This window comes from Macaca mulatta, chromosome 3 (genome assembly GCF_049350105.2).
Source record: "Macaca mulatta isolate MMU2019108-1 chromosome 3, T2T-MMU8v2.0, whole genome shotgun sequence".
Classification (NCBI taxonomy): domain Eukaryota; kingdom Metazoa; phylum Chordata; class Mammalia; order Primates; family Cercopithecidae; genus Macaca; species Macaca mulatta.
Window position 1 is genome coordinate 46,790,498 of NC_133408.1, and position 19,463 is coordinate 46,809,960.

Below are 19,463 nucleotides of genomic sequence, written 5' to 3' on the forward strand. Positions count from 1 at the left end.
ACCCTCATGCCGCGGCGGGGTGAGGGGGCCCTCATTCTGGGCCCTGCACTCCGTCGCCGGAAGTGCTACCGAGAAGCGCTGGCCTCCGGGGTGTCTAGAGCGGCCCGGGAGAAGCTGTGGTGGCCCGGAGCGCGGGTGTGTAGGTGACAGGACAGCTGCCAGGCCCGCCCCTCCCCTCGGTGAGTACCCGGAAGCCGTTCTGGGGTCGCAGTGGGGTAGCCGCTTGTTTCGCCTTCACGGGCGTAGAAGGAGGCGGCGTCTGTTCGCGGCCGACAGTGGTTTGCTTCCCCGAGAGTGCGCGGAGGCCCGGGTGCGAGGAGGGTCTGTTTTTCTTCAGCCCTGGTTCCTTCACCTCGCGGACCTAGGGCCCCGCGGTCAGGAGCCGGCGACCGTGCCCTGGTGCGAGCTGGTCGGTATGGCCCCCCTGGTTCTTTTGGGACTTTGCCTTGGCCTAAAAGGGAAGTGGGAGGAGGGCAGCGCCGGGCAAGGCCTTCTGAGGACCGAGCTGGGAGCCCGGCGAGGGCCCAGGGCGAGGGTGGTGGGAGGGGGACGGCACCCTCATGCGTCCTTGGGCCTGAAGGACGCCGCTCAAACCTGTTCGAACCGCGGCTTTTCCCTGCGTTGCTCTCAGGATTGCGGGAAAAGGCCAGCCTAGCTGGTCTGGGTTAGCGAAGGGCCTGCCCCAGAAGTGGAGTTTTATTTGCCAAGCCCGTTTAGTAAATCAGAGTGGGCTGACGGTGTTACCAAGACATTCCTAAGGGGGCTGCTGTTTATTTATTTATTTAAATGAGTTTATTTACGTAAACGCGGGCCTGTCACGGTGGTTCACGCCTGTAATCCCCGCAGTTTGGGAGGCCGAGGTGGGAGGATTGCTTGAGGCCAGGAGTTCAAGTCCAACCTGGGCAACATAGGGAAACTCCCATCTCTAGTAAAACAAAATTAAAATGAGTAATCATAACCAGCGTTTTTCTCTGGGCACCAACTTGAGCCTCCAAAGAAAATTGTAAATTTTAAATATTTGATTTGAGACGGGCTGTCATACAGGCTGGAGTGTAGTGGCGCAGTCATAGCTCACTGCAGCCTCTACCTCCCAAGCTCAAGCGATTCTCCTTCCTTGGCCTTTGCAGTAGCTGGAACTACAGGCCTGGCCCACCACGCTTGGCTATTTATTTTTATTTTTTGTAGAGATGGGGTTTCACCGTGTTGTCCAGGACGGTCTGGAACTCCTGAGCTTAAGGGATCCACCCGTCTGGGCCTCCCAAAGTGTTGGGATTACAGGCTCGAGCCACCCCACGTGGCCAATTTTAAATATTTTAAACTTTCTACAGAAAGTTTTACACTATTGAATTGTACTGTGTTGATTTTTTTTAATGCTGCGAATTCCAAATTAGAGACTCCTCCATACTTGGATCATATGATTTGGTTTTTAAGTATTTAAAGCTGAAGCATATCCATATTTCTTTTTCTTTCTTTCTCTTTTTTTCTTTGAGACGGAGTCTCACTCTGTTACCCAGGTTGGAGTGCAGTGGTGAGATCTTGGCTCACTGCAACGTATGCCTTCTGGATTCAAGCAATTCTCCTGCCTCAGCCTCCCAAATAGCTGGGATTACAGACCAGTACCAGCATGCTGGCTCATTTTTGTGTTTTTAGTAGAGATGAAGTTGCACCATGTTGATCAGGCTGGTCTCAAACTCTTGACCTCAAGTGATTGTCCCGCCTCAGCCTCCCAAAGTGCTGGGATTACAGGCCACTGCACCTGGCCCCATTTTTCTGTAACTTTTTTTTTTTTTTTTTTTTTTTTTTTTGAGATGGAGTCTCGCTCTGTCACCCAGGCTGGAGTGCAGTGGCCAGATCTCAGCTCACTGCAAGCTCCGCCTCCCGGGTTTACGCCATACTCCTGCCTCAGCCTTCTGAGTAGCTGGGACTACAGGTGCCCGCCACCACGCCCGGCTAGTTTTTTGTATTTTTTAGTAGAGACGGGGTTTCACTGTGTTAGCCAGGATGGTCTCGATCTCCTGACCTCGTGATCTGCCCGTCTCGGCCTCCCAAAGTGCTGGGATTACAGGCGTGAGCCACCGCGCCAGGCCTCTGTAACTTATTTAGGGTGGTTAATCATTATCAACTAATTTTTATTGAATATCCTCAGTGTGTAAGATATTTTGCAAAGTCCTGATGATATAAAATGATGAAATGTTTTAACTTATTACAGTAATTTATCTTAATCTCACCTTGCAGTGATGGTCATTGTCCTCCAGAGCAGTGATGGAGGAAATACCAGCCCAGGAAGCAGCAGGGTCACCAAGGGTCCAGTTTCAGTCTTTGGAGACCCAGTCTGAGTGTCTGTCCCCAGAGCCTCAGTTTGTGCAGGACACCGACATGGAACAGGGACTCGCTGGGGGTAAGGCAGAGATAGCACTTCTATCCGGGAGAGTGGGAGTGTGGAGGGGCTCCCGAGGGGGCTCCTGGGACTGGTGTGAGAGAGGTCAAGAACTGGAATAAGAATGTGGTCCCTAGAGGGAGGAATGAAAGCAGGGGCAGGTGTGACTCAGTTCAGTCCTAGTCTGAGCCCTTTTATTAAGGACAGCTCATCTTTCTTAAATAAGCAGAGTGATGGCTACTTACTCGCTGTGGTTGTTTTTCCTTCAGGCAACCTTCACTTCATCCCAGTTCTCACATCCGGAATAATTTCTAAAATATGCTGCTTTTGCCACATCTCACAGTCCTTTCCTGGCTCTCACTTCCTCTTAGATTCAGGACCTTTCCTTCCCTGGTTCCCTTCACTTAGTTTTGCTTTGCTTTGTCACCTGCCATCCATTCTGTTGTAACTGCAGTTTTTTGTGACTAGACTAAATTTGGTCGAGGAAGCAACCATTTAATTCCTTGGTTGGACACAATGCCTGTATGAATGTATATATACTGTATTTTGACTATGCAGTCACACTTTTCTGTATCGTATAGGTAGATTGGTCTTTTTCTTCCTTTGTTTTGTAAGAGCTGTGTCTTAGATTGCCTGTGGTTAACCCTAGTGCCTGAAATAACTTGTGTGTCACCCACACAGATCAAGTGGCACAATGTGTAGAGTGCTGTGGGGGATTGTGGGACTGTAGAAAAGATTTCGAGGAAACAGATGACCATTTCTTGTTCTTGGGGGCCTTACACACTGGTTGAGACAGTGCCCATTCACAAGAGAAAGGCTTATCAAGTGTCTAGAACAGTGCCTGGAAAGGGTCAGAAGTCTGCTAAATAACCCTAGCCCAGGACAAGTCCCCACAAGTCTTTATGCTTTGCTTTGCCCATCTGCAAAACAAGTATAGTCTTACTCCTCTGTAAGAGGACTGTCATGTGATGAAAATAAAGTGAAATACAAGCTTTCCTAAGAAAATCCTGTATCACAGGTCTAAACTTGCATAAGACATGCAAGTACTGAGACAAAGCAGAGTAGACACAACCCAATACCTAAAAAATGTTCATTGGTTTTACTAGAGTATTGAGGAGGGTCCTGCTGACACCCCCTGGGCTGGAGAGGCCTCCTCTGAAAGGGAGTCCTGGGTTAGGGCTGCTCTCACCCTTCACTCCTTTCTCCTCCCTCAGCTCCACCTGTTCCCCAGGTGCCTGCTCTTCCCTGTGAGGGAAGCCCAGGAGACCAGGCAGCTGCGCTCTTGACAGCCAGGTACCAGGTGAGCTGAGGAACCCTCTGCATTTCCTCAGGGACTATTGCTACTGATGGAGTGTGGCCTCTCACTCATCCCATCTGTAGACCTTGCCTGGAATTTTTTTCAATAGCAGAATCCAGTTTGGGAATTGATCCTCTTCAGAGACCTGGACTTCACATAAACCAACTTCCCATCTCCCCAGTACCATGAGCAAACTCTGTTTTTTCTTTGTTCATGGTTGTGTGACGGGTGCTTATTAGATGTTTAAGGGTTATGGGCTTTATTCCATAGGTTCTAATCTGTTCTCCCTCCTCCTCAACGTAAGTACATACCGGATACCCTCTCTGTGATCTTCATTCTCTGGCCATGATGCTACAGTGTTCTCATTCCCTCGCTATGATCTTCATTCTCTGGCCGTGGTACTATAGTGTTCTCATTCCTCAGAGCAGCCAGGATGTGTTATTTCAGGAGTTTGTGACATTCGAGGATGTGGCTGTGCACCTTACTCGAGAGGAATGGGGATACCTGGACCCTGTTCAGAGGGACCTCTACAGAGAAGTGATGTTAGAGAATTATGGGAACGTGGTCTCACTGGGTAAGGACTTCCTTATTATTTGGTTTATCTATTTGAATTTCTTTACTTTCTTGTTTCTTCATAAGTATAAGGTCTCTGAGAAGGTCTGTAGAGTGTGGCTTAGATTCCAGGTCTTAGAACCTCTGAATCCTTATCTTTCATGTCATCTTCTCTGGGAGGGATAATTAAGGTTTGTTTGGGGGTGCCAAGAGGAGATATTCTCCTCATCCCCAGTTCATATTTCTGGCCATTGTGGGGCATCTGTTCCCTTTTAGCAAAGGGAAACTTTCTTGTGCTTTGCTTGATTTCTCACTCTTCTCTCTTCCATTTTTGTAGGAGAGACCCCAGGGTGGCCTCCCAACCTCCAACCGGACACTTTTCCTCTTTGGTATCTCAGTGTCCCTGTATTGGAGAGTTGGAGAATTTCCCATTTTTCCAGGAAAAAGAAATGCCGTTTAAAAAGACAGGCTAAATTCCTTCTTGCTGAGTAGTCCCTCACCCCTTAAGATCCCCAGATGTATCTCCAAGCAGGCAGAACTTGAGATGTCATTTGAAGGCATGACTCACTGTGAGTACATTTCAGTGAGTCACCCAGAATGGTAATCCAACGTAACCGCACCCAGGGCAGCAGAAATCTCAGACGTTTACCCCACGCTGAGGTGGGGTCAATGCTTAACTCATATCTCTCCATTGTCATTTTGAAAGGTATAGTAGGAAGCTGGGACTAGGCAAGCTGTAGTGCTGCCGGGAAGCATCAGTAGGGTTTGTCGGCAGCTCCCTTGGTGTGAGCATTGTTCCTTTCTCTTTAGTTTATTTTTTATATTATATTTTTAATTTAATTTTATGTTTAGACAGAGTTTCACTCTTGTTGCCCAGGCTGGAGTGCAATGGTGCAATCTCAGCTCACTGCAATCTCTGCCTCCCGGGTTCAAGCAATTCTCCTGCCTCAGCCTCCCAAGTAGCTGGGATTACAGGCGTGGGCCACCACGCCCGGCTAATTTTGTATTTTTAGAGGAGACGGAGTTTCACTGTGCTGGTCAGGCTGATCTCGAACTCTTGACCTCAAGTGATCCACCCTCCTCAGCCTCCCAAAGTGCTGGAATTACAGGCATGAGCCACTGCAGCCGGCCTCCTTTTTCTTTAGTTTCTTGCTTGCTTCTGCACTCTTCTTTTTGTGTGTGTAAATACTGAATCACGCGTTTTATTTTCTTTTTTTTCCCGTTGGCTTTGTCTATGCTGCTGGTATCCAGGGCATTGCTTTGTCTCCCGCTGATTATGCTCAGAATTCAAGGTCTTCTTATCTGTGGGGAGGCAGCCTGCCCACTGGGACGGTTTTTAGTGTGTTTTCCATTCCCGGCTCTTTAATCTTTGTAGGCATACTTCTCCGCCTTCCCACCACCCGGATTCATAGTGTGAATTCCTGCCCGGCCCTGAGTCATACCCAGGCAAGTGCTTTCTCTGGAGAAACACTTGCCATCCTTACAGCAGGAATCTCCAAGAGATGGCCCAAGTATCGGCTTCCCATCGATATTGCTCGTCCCTGCTCGGAAACTCCTTTTCCACGATTGTGAGATATTAAACTTGACTGATGGAATAGAAGCTCCCCAGGATGCCACCACTGTGTAAAATCGCAGCTCCTCAAATTACCTCTGTTTAATTTCTAATGTTAGGGTCCAAGGAAGCCCTCTGTTGCAACCAGATGCATTTTGAACTCAGTTCATTCAGAAACCATGGTTTGTGGTCATCATCTACTTGTGTTGTGAGAAACCAGAAATTCCAACTTCAGCTCTTCAGTTACGGTCTTTTCGTATTATTTTAGAATGTGAAACTTACGCTGTGTGCCCCTCCTTTTATGTGGCAAACACAACCTGCCCCGTATGGTGCCTAACTCTCCTGTGAACCCTGGGCTTTCCTCATGTTTAACATTCTGGTTTCTTCCTTCCTTGAAGTCCCTGTGGCCCTCTTCAAGGTCCTACCTTCTTCCCCTTTATTCTTTGTGGTTCTGTACAGATTGATGTGTTTATATTGCCTTTCCTGATTAAGTGTTCCTTACTCTGTCCTTGATGGAGGGGAGAAGGGAGGGCAAAGAAGTTAAATTTATTTCAGCACATCAAAATGAATATCTACTTAATAACTTTGTAAACTGTAAAGTGACATACATATAATTGTAAAGTACTGTTAATTTTGTCTAATAATTACAGAGTTTCCAACAGTTAACCTGTCTACTTTTTGAAGTAAAGAAACTTTGTAGCAGTTTAATGCAGTCTAATAGCATAGTATGCTATAGATTGAACTTTATCCCATTTCCTCTCTTATCTCTGCATGCACACTCCACATGCATGCACACTTACACGTACAAGAGACATACACATGATGTAAGAGACCCTTCTACTCATCTTGCTTTTGTGATCAAGTTAGCAGCATCTCCTTAGCAGTTATTTTTACAATCATTGGGAAGTCATTTTCATATTAGTGGATTCAGCAAACTTCATCTGAAATTTAACTCATTTATGCCTAGAGTTCCATTATTGGAACACTAAGCTTGCGGGAATGATTTATATCTTGCTGCTCAAGGTCATCGCCAAGGTCTGATGTTTAACAAAAAAAATGTGCAACCTCTGGCACAACTGGGTTAAGTTTATACATTTATTAATTTAACTTTTTGGGGTTGTAAGACTTTTTTTTTTTTTTTTTTGAGATGGAGTCTCGCTCTGTTGCCCATGCTGGAGTGCAGTGGCACCATCTCGCCTCACTGCAAGCTCCGCCTCCTGGGTTCATGCCATTCTCCTGCCTCAGCCTCCCAAGTAGCTGGGACTACAGGCACTCGCCACCACGCCCGACTAATTTTTTTGTACTTTTAATAGAGACGGGGTTTCACCATGTTAGCCAGGATGGTCTCAATCTCCTGACCTCGTGATCTGCCCGTGTCAGCCTCCCACAGTGCTGGGATTACAGTCGTGAGCCACCGCACCCAGCCAAGACTTTATGATTCAGTCCTGCTTTCCAGTTTACATCGTTTTCTCATGGCAAGAGCTCCAGATTGTATTTTGTTTTGTTTTGTTTTTGAGATGGAGTCTCACTGTGTCGCCCAGGCTGGAATGCAGTGGTGTGATCTCGGCTCACTGCAAGCTCCGCCTCCCGGGTTCACACCATTCTCCTGCCTCAGCCTCCCGAGTGGCTGGGACTACTGGCGCCCACCACCATGCCCAGCTAATTTTTTGTTGTATTTTTAGTAAAGACGGAGTTCATCATCTTAGCCAGGATGGTCTCGATCTCCTGACCTGGTGATCTGCCTGCCTCGGCCTCCCAAAGTGCTGGAATTACAGGTGTTAGGCACTGCGCCCGGCCTCCAGATTGTATTTGTCACAGACATCAGGACGTTGGTCCTTTGCTTAAGTGCTTCCACTATGTAGCAGTAAATATACAGAGTACAAATAGCTGAGTAAAGAAGTCGGTAATAAGTAGTTTTCATTACCACATAATTTAAAAAGGAACATACTCCATTGATGATGAATGAACAATTTGCTTGTGGGTCACTATCCATAGGGAAGTTACCTGTTACTTAGTGTGGGAGATTAAGACTGGGAAAGGGGACCGGGTTGCTTTTCACATGGTCAGTGTGGCAGGTGCCCTATTAGATGCTGGCCTCAGAAACATGCTTGTTAAAATTCTAGTTGATACTAACTGGGTCAATAGATTGGGAATGTTTGGCACATACTCTCTGCTTTTTTAACTTGATGTCATGAAGGATTACAGTGATTTTGCACAGAATGTTTTCCATTGTCACAGCTATTTAATATTTATTGAACAGCCAGTATGTTACTGGGTGCTATAGATATGTGTGTATGTATACACACACACACACACACACACAGACATAGGACATTTATATGTGTGTGTGTATATATATATAAATGGGATATATATATATATATAAATGAGATATATATATCTCATTTAATCCTTACTATAACCCTGTGAGCAGATGATACTGCTCCATTTTATATCTGAGGAAACTGAGGCTCAGAGAAGTTAAGTGATCTTTGCAGGATCAGTGAGAGGATTGGGACCAGATCTACCTCTGAAGCCCCTGCACTTTCTCACTACTTTGTGCCTTTAGGACTATAAGTTCAACTACACGTGAAGTTTTTAATATTTTTGGTGAGTTGTGTGTACTCTGATGACAAGAAAAATTCAAAATGCCATAACAAATTGGACAGACAGGCCAGTTTATAGTTTGGGACCAGAAGGACATGCACTCAAAAAGTAAAACTCTCTAGGGACACATTCCAGTCCAGCAGGTATCTACAAAAGAATGATATTGCTATGGAGAGAGATTATTTGTGTATTAAGGACCAGGAAGAAAAGCGTGAAACTTTCAGATGGCTAAAAGCATAGCTGTAGTAAAAGCAGCAAACCATATAATATGGCAGATTTTAAATATTATTATTACTATTTTTGAGACAGGGTCTCCTCTTGTCTCCCAGGCTGGAATACAGTGGCAAAATAACAGCTCACTGCAGCCTGGACTTCCCCCCAGGCTCAGGTGATCCTCCTACCTCAGCCTTCTATGTAGTGGGGCATATAGGCCTGTACCACAGTGTAATTTTTTTCTATTTTTAGTAAAGAAGGTATTTAGCTGTTACCCAGGCTGTTGAACTTCTGGACTCAAGTGATCTGCCTGCCTCAGCTCCCCAAAGTCCTGGGATTACACATGTGAGCCAACACCACGCTCGGCTTTAACTGTTATTTTTGAAGACCAGATTAAAATAAATTTTATTAGGAAACTCTCAAGATTTAAATAAAATCTTTTTTTTTTTTTTTTTTTTTTAAGACAAGAGGCTTGCTCTGTCACTCAGGCTGGAGTGTGGTGGCACAATGTCAGCTCACTGCAACCTCCACCTCCCAGGCCCAAAGCTATTCTTGTACCTCAGCCTCCAGAGTAGCTGGGACTACAGGCATGCACCACCATACCCAGCTAATTTTTGTATTTTTAGTAGAGATGGGATTTTGCCATGTTGGTCAGGCTGGTCTTGAACTCTTGGCCTCATGTGATCCACATCCAGCCTTAAAATCAAAAGGTTTTAATACGTTAATTTTAAATGGGAAAAATGTAAAACAAGTGCATATTTTGAAAGCATAGAGTCGGCCGGGCGTGGTGGCATGAGCCACCTGTAATCCCAGCACTTTGGGAGGCCTAGGCGGGCAGATCATCTGAGGTTGAGAGTTTGAGATCAGCCTGACCAACATGGAGAAACCCCGTCTCTACTAAAAATAAAATTAGCTGGGCATAGTGGCACATGCCAGTAATCTCAGCTACTCTGGAGGCTGAGGCAGAAGAATCACTTGAACCCAAGAGGTGGAGGTTGCAGTGAGCTGAGATTGTGCCTCCAGAGTACTCCAGCCTGGGCGACAGAGTGAGACTCTGTCTCAAAAAAAAAAAAAAAAGGCATTCACATCAGTGTCAAGAGAACCTGCTACTAATGCTTTCTTTGATAGGCAGTATGGTAGGTTGGAAAGAATATAAACTGTGGGATCAAACTTGGGTTCCAGTATGTTGAGCAAATTATTTAATCTGACACTCATTTTCTTCATTTATAAAACATGAAAAACAACGTCTACCTTCTGGGTTGTACAGCATTGAATTTGATTATGCATATAAGTACCTGGCTTGTACTGGGTGTGGTGGCTCACGCTTGTAATCCCAGCACTTTGGGAGGGTGAGATGGGCGGATCACAAGGTCAGGAGTTTGAGACCAGCCTGACCAACTTGGTGAAACCCTGTCTCTACTAAAAATACAAAAATTAGCCAGGCGTGGTGGTATGTGCCTGTGATTCCAGCTACCCAGAAGGCTGAGGCTGGAGAATCACTTGAACCCGGGAGGTGGAGGTTGCAGCGAGCCAAGATTGTGTCATTGTACTCCAGCCTGGGTAACTCCATACCCCCCCACCAAAAAAAAAAAAAAATTAAGTACCTGGCTTGTGCTAGTAACTTTAATATTTTGGAAAGAACAGCAAGTGATACGAGCTATAGACCAGATTTTTAAATACAAATAAAAATTTTAGGAATGTGTTCCAATTATTTATTTATAGTGGAGTTTCCTCAAATTGATTTTTGTTTGGATTATTGCTTAGGGGTTTGCATTTTTTTTTTGTTTTGTTTTTTTGAAATGGAGTCTCACTTTGTCGCCCAGGCTAGAGTGCAGTGGCGCGATCTCAGCTCACTGCAACCTCTGCCTCCTGGGTTCAAGCGATTCTCCTGCCTCAGCTTCCCGAGTAGCTGGGACTACAGGCACCCGCCACCATGCCTGGCTAACTTTTGGTATTTTTAGTAGAGACGGGGTTTCACTGTGTTAGCCAGTATGGTCTTGATCTCCTGACCTTGTGATCTGCCCGCCTTGGCCTCCCAAAGTGCTAGGATTACAGGCGTGAGTCACTGCGCCTGGCCGGGGTTTGCATTTTTATTGTAAAGGGATTTGCATTTCCTTGAAAATAAATCATCTTTTAGATCACTTTTAATTTTTAATTTTAATTTTTTGTAGCAACAGAGTCTATGTTCCCCAGTCAGGTCTCAAATTTCTGAGCTCATGAGATCCTCCTGCCTTGGCTTGTCAAAGTGCTGGGATTATATGTGTGAGCCACCATGCCTGGTACATAGATCCCATTGATTGGTTTATTGGTTGATTGACTGACTGACTGACAGGATCTCACTCTCACCCAGGCTGGAGTACAATGGTGTGATCTCAGCTCACTGCAGCCTGGACCTTCTGAGCTCAAGGGATCATTATGCCTCTGCCTCCCAAGTAGCTGGGACTACAGGCATGTGCCACCATGCCTGGCTAATTTTTGTATTTTTTGTAGAGATGGGATCTCACTATGTTGCCCAGGCTGGTCTCTGACTCTTGGGCTGAAGCGATCTGTCCGTCTTGGCCTCCCAAAGTGCTGGAATTACAGATGTGAGCTTCTGTGCCCAGCCATAGATCCCTTTTAAGTAACACTTCTACAACTCCCAATTATTTAGGCTCCTGGCTCACCGTGTATTATTCTAATCACTTTTTCTCTGTTGTTTGTATTATTACCTTTTACTTCACTGTCAATATTTTATAAATCATATTAGAAAACTCAAGATTTAAATAAAATCAAAAGGTTTTAATACATTAATTTTAAACAGGAAAAATGTAAAGCAAGTACATATTTTTGAAAGCAAAGTTTTGAGTTAAATTTAGGAAACAGGCATTTAGGCTAGTGGCAAGAAAACTTACATGTTCTTTCTGTGTGTAATTTGGAGGAAGGGATGAATTTTGTCCACAATCATTATTTATTTTTTTTCAGGGCTTGTTAGGAGGCAAAATCATATATATATATGTGTGTGTATATATATATATATATTTTTTTTTAACTAGCAGATTGTTTAAAGGCTAGGTTTTGAAATAAGACTCTACAGGTTTGAAAACTAAGCATTGCCAGTTATTGTAACCTTGGGCAAGCTACTTAACCTCTGTGAATCTTAGTATTCCCATCTGTAAAATGGCTATAATAATAGTTTCTACCTTTTAAATTTATGGTATTAAATGAGTGAAAACCTAGAGAGCTCTTGGCATGGTACTTGGCACCTACCAAATACTTGGTAAAACTTAATAATATTTTGATGATACTGATGATACCCTGTTCCCTCTTCTTTTTTTTTTTTTTTTTTTTTTTTTTTGAGACGGAGTCTCGCTCTGTCGCCCAGGCTGGAGTGCAGTGGCCTGATCTCAGCTCACTGCAAGCTCCGCCTCCCGGGTTCACGCCATTCTCCTGCCTCAGCCTCCCGAGTAGCTGGGACCACAGGCGCCCGCCAGCTCGCCCGGCTAGTTTTTTGTATTTTTTAGTAGAGACGGGGTTTCACTGTGTTAGCCAGGATGGTCTCGATCTCCTGACCTTGTGATCCACCCGTCTCGGCCTCCCAAAGTGCTGGGATTACAGGCTTGAGCCACCGCGCCCGGCCCACCCTGTTCCCTCTTCTAAACTGTGATATTGTATCTGTGCCTGCTCAGCGTTTTCTTTTTTTTTTTTTTTTTAAAAGTTATTTCAGTAGTGTTGGGGGTACAAGTGGTTTTTTGTTACATGGATGAATTATATCACATAGTGGTGAATTTTGAGATTTTAGTGCACCTGTCACTGGAATAGTGTACATTGTGCCTAATATGTAGTTTTTTTTCCCTTGTCCCTTCTCCCACCCTTTCCCTTCTTACTCTCTGAAGTCCATTTTATCACTCTGTATGCGTTTGCATACTCATCTGCTGGGCATTTTCTCTTACACCTTCCTACATTACATTAAACAGATGTCTAAAATCAAACCCCTCATCCTATATCAAGACCACCTTTTTGGTTGTGCGTATGTGTTTTAAGTGTAGATATGGAATAAACAGCCAGAATTTCTTTCAGTTACTAAATATCGACAGACACCTTAAATATCTCAGTTAAAAGTTGCAAATTATGTTATTGGAATTCTGAGAATAATATTGATTGCTGCTTCATGTTACACTAACTTTACTTTTTAAACTTCCGAAACGATTTCATTTGACATAGCAGACCTTAATTAAATAAATATCCACAAGGAGAACTGACTCTAAATGTCCAGCAGGATTTCAGAAACACAGTAAATACTTTTCTTCTGTCTATTCTGATCTCCTTGCTCATAGGCTCTCACGTGGAATTTTCGGGGCAGCTGTCAGCTCTTCATATTTTCCAGCCCCAGTGCCCTTTTTATAAAATTGGGTGGCTTTTAATACACTGATGCTTGGGCGCACAGAGTTGGCACTCAATAAGTAGCTGTTAAGTAAATTAATGAAAAGAAGTACAAGATACAAGATACCTAGTCCCTTCTATCAAAGAGTTTATAAATCAAGTATGAGTGATAATGCCTGAAACCACTTAAAAAAAATCTATGTAAACACCATTATATGTGACATGTCAGGATAAGAGGAACAACTAACAAATTTGGTACACATTCAGTAAATGAAGAGAAAGGTTTTTGGAGATGAGGGGCTTGAGCCAGACCTTGTATGTGTGCTATTAGAAGCTTTCTGGGATGGACAAATATAAAAACTGCCCTTTGATAGTAATAGTATTAAAATTCTGTCTCTTTGGAAGCTGACTGTGTGTTGCTTTAGCCTTAAAAGAGATTTATATCCAATCATTGCATTATGCAAGCCATAGAAGGACTGTTTTATGTGAAGATGCACTGATTGCACTTTACTCTGTATATTTTATTGTAGTTAGTTGTTTAGAGCTGTTTCTGTGTAGAGTGTGAGGTCCTCAAGGGAAGGGACCTTCTTGGCCTCTTTCTCCCCTGCATGCTTTGCATAGAGGAGGCACTTCATAAATGTTTATCGAATAAATACTACACTCCTAATGGGTAAGAATGTGTCATATTACTCTTTTTTTTCTTATGTGCACTGAAACAAATTGTTTCTTGAGATTGGTCCTTAGAATATTTATTTCATTTTCACTGATTCTGTTGCTACAGGTTAGCTAACCGTGCAGCAGGTGCTTGAGTTTCACCTTTCTCCAGTCCAGCAGAATTATATTTTGATGACCTCCGTTTTGATACTTGTAGACCAGATCTAATCTGAAGATTAATCTTTAGGTAACAGATGGAGAGTGATAATGATAACTTCTGTGAAGACAAACCCATGCACACATTCTGTTGTCTGAATAATATTTAAATGAATCCTTCTGCTCCCAAGTCATCACCTTGCCCCTTAACACACATCTCTCTAGAGCACAAATCTGAGCTCCTTGTAGAAGATCTTTGCCCTCTTCACTCTCCAGGCCTTCCTAATTAATGCCTTCTCAGAATTGACCTCTCTCTCTTAATCATTAGTTAAAAGAAAAAGTGACTGGTGTAGGACCTGGGGACACATTGCCACATTCCATTTCCTTCTCTATGAGCAGGATTTCCAATTTCCAAGCCTGATGGGATCTCCCAGCTGGAACAGGATCTACAGGTCTTTGATCTGGAAACTAAGACTAGAGAAGTCTTAAGAGGTGACTGCTCAGGTGAGTAAGGCAGAATCAATCAATTAGTAGGGAAGTAAAGTTCAGTTGTTCAGCCAAGTTGTAGCTGCTTTGGCACTCAGAATGAAGAGCTCTGTGTGTGTGCTAGCATGGAGAGTTCCTTCCTTTTCCCTTCAGTTAGGCTGACCTTTCCCATTTGTTTAGTACCTGTGCATATGTCGTACTAGACCCCTAATGAAGTTGCTTATCTAAAATTCTTTCAACTGTTTCCCTGTTATCTCCTTACTCTGCTGAACATGTCCGCTGTTTTACCTCACTGCTCCTGTTTATGCCCTTACTTCTGCTGTTGAGATTTTGTGCCTGTTTTTCAGAGGAAATAAACTTTTCTTGTCCTTGTAGATACTACATTGTTTAGTTTTCTCATCTGAGTTTTCTTTTCCTAAGCACAGGGTACAGATTACGTTTGCATTTTCTATTTATATATTGTATCAGATGGAGAGACCAGAGAAGAAAACAAGCTGTCGATTCCTAAGCAGAAAATTTCGGAAGAAGTACATTCGTACAAAGTGAGAGTAGGAAGACTCAAACACGGTATTACCCAAGTTCCTGAGACTAGAGAAGTGTATAAGTCTGAGGACAGATTAGAAAGGCTTCAGGAAATTCTAAGGAAATTTCTGTACCTGGAGAGAGAGTTTAGGCAAATAACAATCAGCAAGGAAACCTTCACCAGTGAGAAGAACAATGAATGTAATGAACCCGAGAAAAGCTTCAGTCTGGACTCTCCTATTGATGCGGATCAGAGAGTTCTTAGAATACAGAAGACCGATGACAGTGATAAGTACGACATGAGCTTCAGCCAGAATTCAGCCTCTGGTAAACATGAACACATAAATCTAACACAGGATTTTCAGAGTAGTGAATGTAAGGAAAGCTTAATGGATCTCTCCCACCTTAATAAATGGGAGAGCATCCCTAACACTGAGAAATCCTATAAATGTGATGTATGTGGGAAAATTTTCCATCAGAGTTCAGCCCTTACTAGACATCAGAGAATCCATACTAGAGAGAAGCCCTACAAATGTAAAGAATGTGAGAAGTCTTTCAGTCAGAGCTCAAGTCTTAGTCGACATAAAAGAATACACACTAGAGAAAAACCTTACAAATGTGAAGCATCTGATAAATCCTGTGAAGCGTCTGATAAATCCTGTAGTCCAAGCTCAGGCATTATTCAGCACAAGAAAATTCACACCAGAGCCAAATCTTACAAATGTAGCAGTTGTGAAAGAGTCTTCAGTCGTAGTGTCCACCTTACTCAACATCAGAAAATTCACAAAGAGATGCCCTGTAAGTGTACTATATGTGGCAGTGACTTCTGCCATACTTCATACCTACTTGAACATCAGAGGGTCCATCATGAAGAGAAAGCCTATGAGTATGATGAATATGGGTTGACCTATATTAAACAACAAGGAATTCATTTCAGAGAAAAGCCCTATACGTGTAATGAATGTGGAAAAGACTTCAGATTGAATTCACATCTTATTCAGCATCAAAGAATTCACACAGGAGAGAAAGCGCATGAATGTAATGAATGTGGAAAAGCTTTCAGTCAAACCTCATGCCTTATTCAGCATCACAAAATGCATAGGAAAGAGAAATCATATGAATGTAATGAGTATGAGGGTAGTTACAGTCATAGCTCAGATCTTATCCTGCAACAAGAAGTCCTCACCAGACAGAAAGCCTTTGATTGTGATGTATGGGAAAAGAACTCCAGTCAGAGAGCACACCTGGTTCAACATCAGAGCATTCATACCAAAGAGAACTCATGAATGTAATGAAGATGGGAAGACATTTAGTCAAATTCAGGCTTCATTCAGCATCTGAGCGTTCACACCAGAGAGAAATCATGTATGTACTGCATGTGGTAAAACCTTCAGTCATAGCTCAACCATTGCTCAGCATCAGATAATTCACACCAGAGGGAAACCCTCTGAATGTGACGAATGAAGAAAAGGTATTAGTGTTAAACTTCTAATTGACTCCGGAAATCGATACCAGTGAGAAATCTTATAAATGTATTGAATGTGGTAAATTTTTCATGCTGTTAATATTTTCATATCTTAGTCACATTCGGATAATTCACACGGGAATAAAATTCCATTGCTGCAGTGAATGTGAAAAAGCCATCAGTCAAAGAAACTACCTTGTTTAGTATCAAATTCATGCCATGCAAAAAGATTATAAATGTAATAAACATGTATGTGTGTGAGGAGATTCAGTCATAACCCAACACTCATTCAACATCAAAGAATTTATACCTAAGATAACTTATTTGAGTGTAGTAAATGGCAAATCTTTCAATAGGAGTTTAGTCTTTGTCATATCAGAATATCCGTAGTAGACAAGAATTTGATGTAATGCAAATGGAAAAGCTTGACACCACATTTCAGGCTTTACCCAACATCAAAATAATGGAGAGAAAATTGTTGATTATTTGTTTATGAAATTGTTAATATGTAGTCCCAATCTTTTTCATTACACAAAAATTTAGGGTTGACTTGGTAAATGCAGTGCCATTTTCTCATGGAGTTCCTTTATTTAATATGTATTCTAAGTAGGTACATTTATTTTTACTTTTTTATTATAATTTTGATATTAAAAAGAACAGAGATGGGGTCTTGCTTTGTTGCCCAGGCTGGTCTCAAATTCCTGGCCTCGAGCAATCCTCCCACCTGTCCTCCCAAAGTGCTGGGGTTACAGGCGTGAGTCACTGTGCCGGGCCTATTTTATTCATAGAACTCATTTAAGCTGTTTTTATTTTAATATGCCCTATAAACATTTTTATTTTTTTTTTGAAATTGGTTCTTAGTGTTCACAACTTCCGTAAGATACTGCTAATGCACCAGTGTTAAAACACATCGACATAAGTAGCTCATTTAGCTTTTTCTGCTGTTCTTGGCCTAAGTTCTCTCCAAAACCAACTCTTAGGCCTGCTCTTTACTAGGGATCCTATGTCATATTGCTTTACAGCCACAACACTTGGATTCCTGTTGATTAACTTCTCCATTCTCTTAAGCACCTTTAGAAGATTTAGAAGTTTCCTAATTTTAAGCGTTTCACCAGCAAGTATTCCATACCTACTTGATGTTGCTGGTCTGGTGTCTTATTTCCTAAAGCGAAGCATCTTTTTTAGAAAAATAATTGGATTGAAAATACATCCAGTCCAATGTAAGTATGAAGGATTCTCTCTCCTGAGATTGTAGCAGGCAGCCAGACATTTTCAAATGATGCCCAAGGTTTTAGCTGTCTTATGTGCATCCACAGTCTGCGAAGAAGAGAGATGATAAGGACATCAGGGAGCCACCGAGACTCCTGGTAGCCTCACTACATTCATCCAGTGCCTATTCTGCATGCCTAAGCTTAGAGTTCTTTTATATACCTCTCAGGCCAGCAAAATGCTCAGGTCTGCTTTTGGTAGGGTAAACATAAAGAAGATACACAGGCTGGGCGCGGTGGCTCACACCTGTAATCCCAGCACTTTGGGAGGCTGAGGCAGGTGGATCACGAGGTCAGGCGATCCAGACCATCCTGGCCAACTTGGTGAAACCCCGTCTGTACTAAAAATACAAAAATTAGCCGGGCGTGGTGGCGTGTGCCTGTAATCCCAGCTACTCAGGAGGCTGAGGCAGGAGAACCGCCTGAACCTGGGAGGTGGAGGTTACAGTGAGCTGAGGTCGCGCCACTGCACTCCAGCCTGGGCGACAGAGCAGGACTCTGTCTCAAATAAATAAATAAATTAATTAAATAAAAACACACACAAATCAGCATCATATGGGAATGTAGCCTTCCAACAGAGATGATGCTGTTCTTATGTTAATCTCAGAGACAGTATTTCAAGAGTGGCAGGTCTGTTCCTGGTAAAATTTTAACCATTAGGATTGCAGATAAATATTGAATTCTGCTTCCCCCCTCATCAATCCAGGACAGTATTTGAAGTGTGAGGGCTTTGTGTATAGTTGTTTATCCATTGCCACATTTTTGTATTTTAATAGTCTACAGGCTATATAAAAGAACATGGCTTTTTGATTGATAAAAGCGATTACAGATGTTGGCTCAAGTTCAGGGCCACCATCATACACCGAACAAGAGTTCATGATTCTTTAGGTAATGTCAAAACATTTTGTATTTTTCTGTCTTAAGCTTTATAACATTTTGTGAGTGAGACAGATGTTTAAAATTCTTGTTGTCAGTCCAGCAATTGAGGCTTTCATAGTTCAGTGTTAATAATATTCAGTAGGGACCCTCAACAAATATATAAAAATATATTGCTCACTCTGTAATCTTCCTATGGCTAACCTCTAGGATAGTTCTGCCACTATATTTTACTTCTTTGCCATCAGCAAGAATAGGATCTCATCAAGGCAAGGTAGGAATCTAAATGAAATTGATATATAAATGAATTGATCTAAATGTAAAAGCAAATGAAAAATGCATGTGTTTTTTCCTATCAAACATGTATACCCTTATGTATAGAGACCAGTAGTCACCTGTGGTGACTGAAACAGGATTATGTAATCCCTAAAAAGCAGAATATGTAAAAATCACATGTATGCATTTGGTTTAGGAATGTGCTTTTGTACTTCCACTTGAATAAAGGTGTGTTTGGTATTCTGAGAATTTGTTTCAAACAAAATCTGAAGGTCTCAGCCAGAAGCATTTGGGAATGTTGGAATCACCTCTGGCTGCAACTCCTTTCCTTCCTGAAACTTGCTTCACAGCAAGAGTGGATCATTTTCCTTTGCATTGATGCAAAGCTTGCTTTTCCACAGACCTCTGGAACAAAAGCTGAATGTTTGGAACTTAAAGCAGATTTGATTGGAAAGTTGTTGGTATATAAAATAAGACTAAATAGTTTGAGGTTTCAGTAGAACTAGGAATTTTTTTTTTTTTTTTTTTTTTTTTTGAGACAGAGTCTCATTCTGTTGCCCAGGCTGGAGTGCAGTGGCGCAATCTTGGCTCACTGCAACCTCCGCCTCGGGTTCAAGTGATTGTCTTGTGTCAGCCTCCCAAGTAGCTGGGATTACAGGCACCTGCCACCTTGCCTGGCTGATTTTTGTATTTTTAGTAGAGACAGGGTTTTACTATGTTGGCCAGCCTGGTCTCAAACTCCTGACCTCAGGTGATCTGCCTGCCTCGGTCCCCCAAAGTGCTGGGATTACAGGTGTGAGCCG

The 19,463-nt window shown here is 42.8% G+C and overlaps 1 protein-coding gene and 1 long non-coding RNA gene across 36 annotated transcripts; one reads left to right on the forward strand and one right to left on the reverse strand.

Annotated features, from left to right (window-relative positions):
- The first annotated feature begins 33 nt into the window (after positions 1-33).
- ZNF655 (zinc finger protein 655) lies at positions 34-18,906 on the forward strand. 35 transcript variants are annotated; one of them, XR_013414707.1, is made up of 7 exons: positions 226-413; positions 2,236-2,398; positions 3,592-3,677; positions 4,098-4,248; positions 14,167-14,271; positions 14,722-16,977; positions 17,768-18,906. XR_013414707.1 is itself a non-coding variant. In XM_077995237.1 (6 exons), exons 4-6 carry the CDS (start codon positions 4,215-4,217, stop codon positions 16,059-16,061), a joined length of 1,479 nt encoding a protein of 492 aa, XP_077851363.1. In that variant the 5' UTR covers positions 34-179; positions 2,236-2,398; positions 2,647-3,677; positions 4,122-4,214; the 3' UTR covers positions 16,062-18,906. The 35 variants fall into 35 exon arrangements, 25 of the variants coding, with proteins under 25 accessions (XP_077851363.1, XP_077851356.1, XP_014989816.1 ...); XR_013414708.1 differs by having other exon boundaries at positions 4,122-4,248; XR_013414713.1 differs by lacking the exons at positions 226-413; positions 3,592-3,677 and adding an exon at positions 34-179 and having other exon boundaries at positions 4,122-4,248.
- Positions 215-4,676, reverse strand: LOC144339719 (uncharacterized). The gene is made up of 2 exons (XR_013415076.1): positions 2,077-4,676; positions 215-812 (listed from the first exon to the last, which is right to left on the reverse strand). It is a non-coding gene; the product is annotated as an uncharacterized LOC144339719 (long non-coding RNA).
- Positions 18,907-19,463: the final 557 nt, after the last annotated feature.

Bases quoted from the DNA above. Each gene is read 5' to 3' on its own strand.
- ZNF655 (XM_077995230.1), top strand. From the start codon at position 2,263: ATGGAGGAAATACCAGCCCAGGAAGCAGCAGGGTCACCAAGGGTCCAG. The intron at 4,249-14,166 runs GTAAGGACTTCC...CTCTATGAGCAG, and splicing joins TGGGAACGTGGTCTCACTGG to GATTTCCAATTTCCAAGCCT. The intron at 14,272-14,721 runs GTGAGTAAGGCA...ATATTGTATCAG, and splicing joins CTTAAGAGGTGACTGCTCAG to ATGGAGAGACCAGAGAAGAA.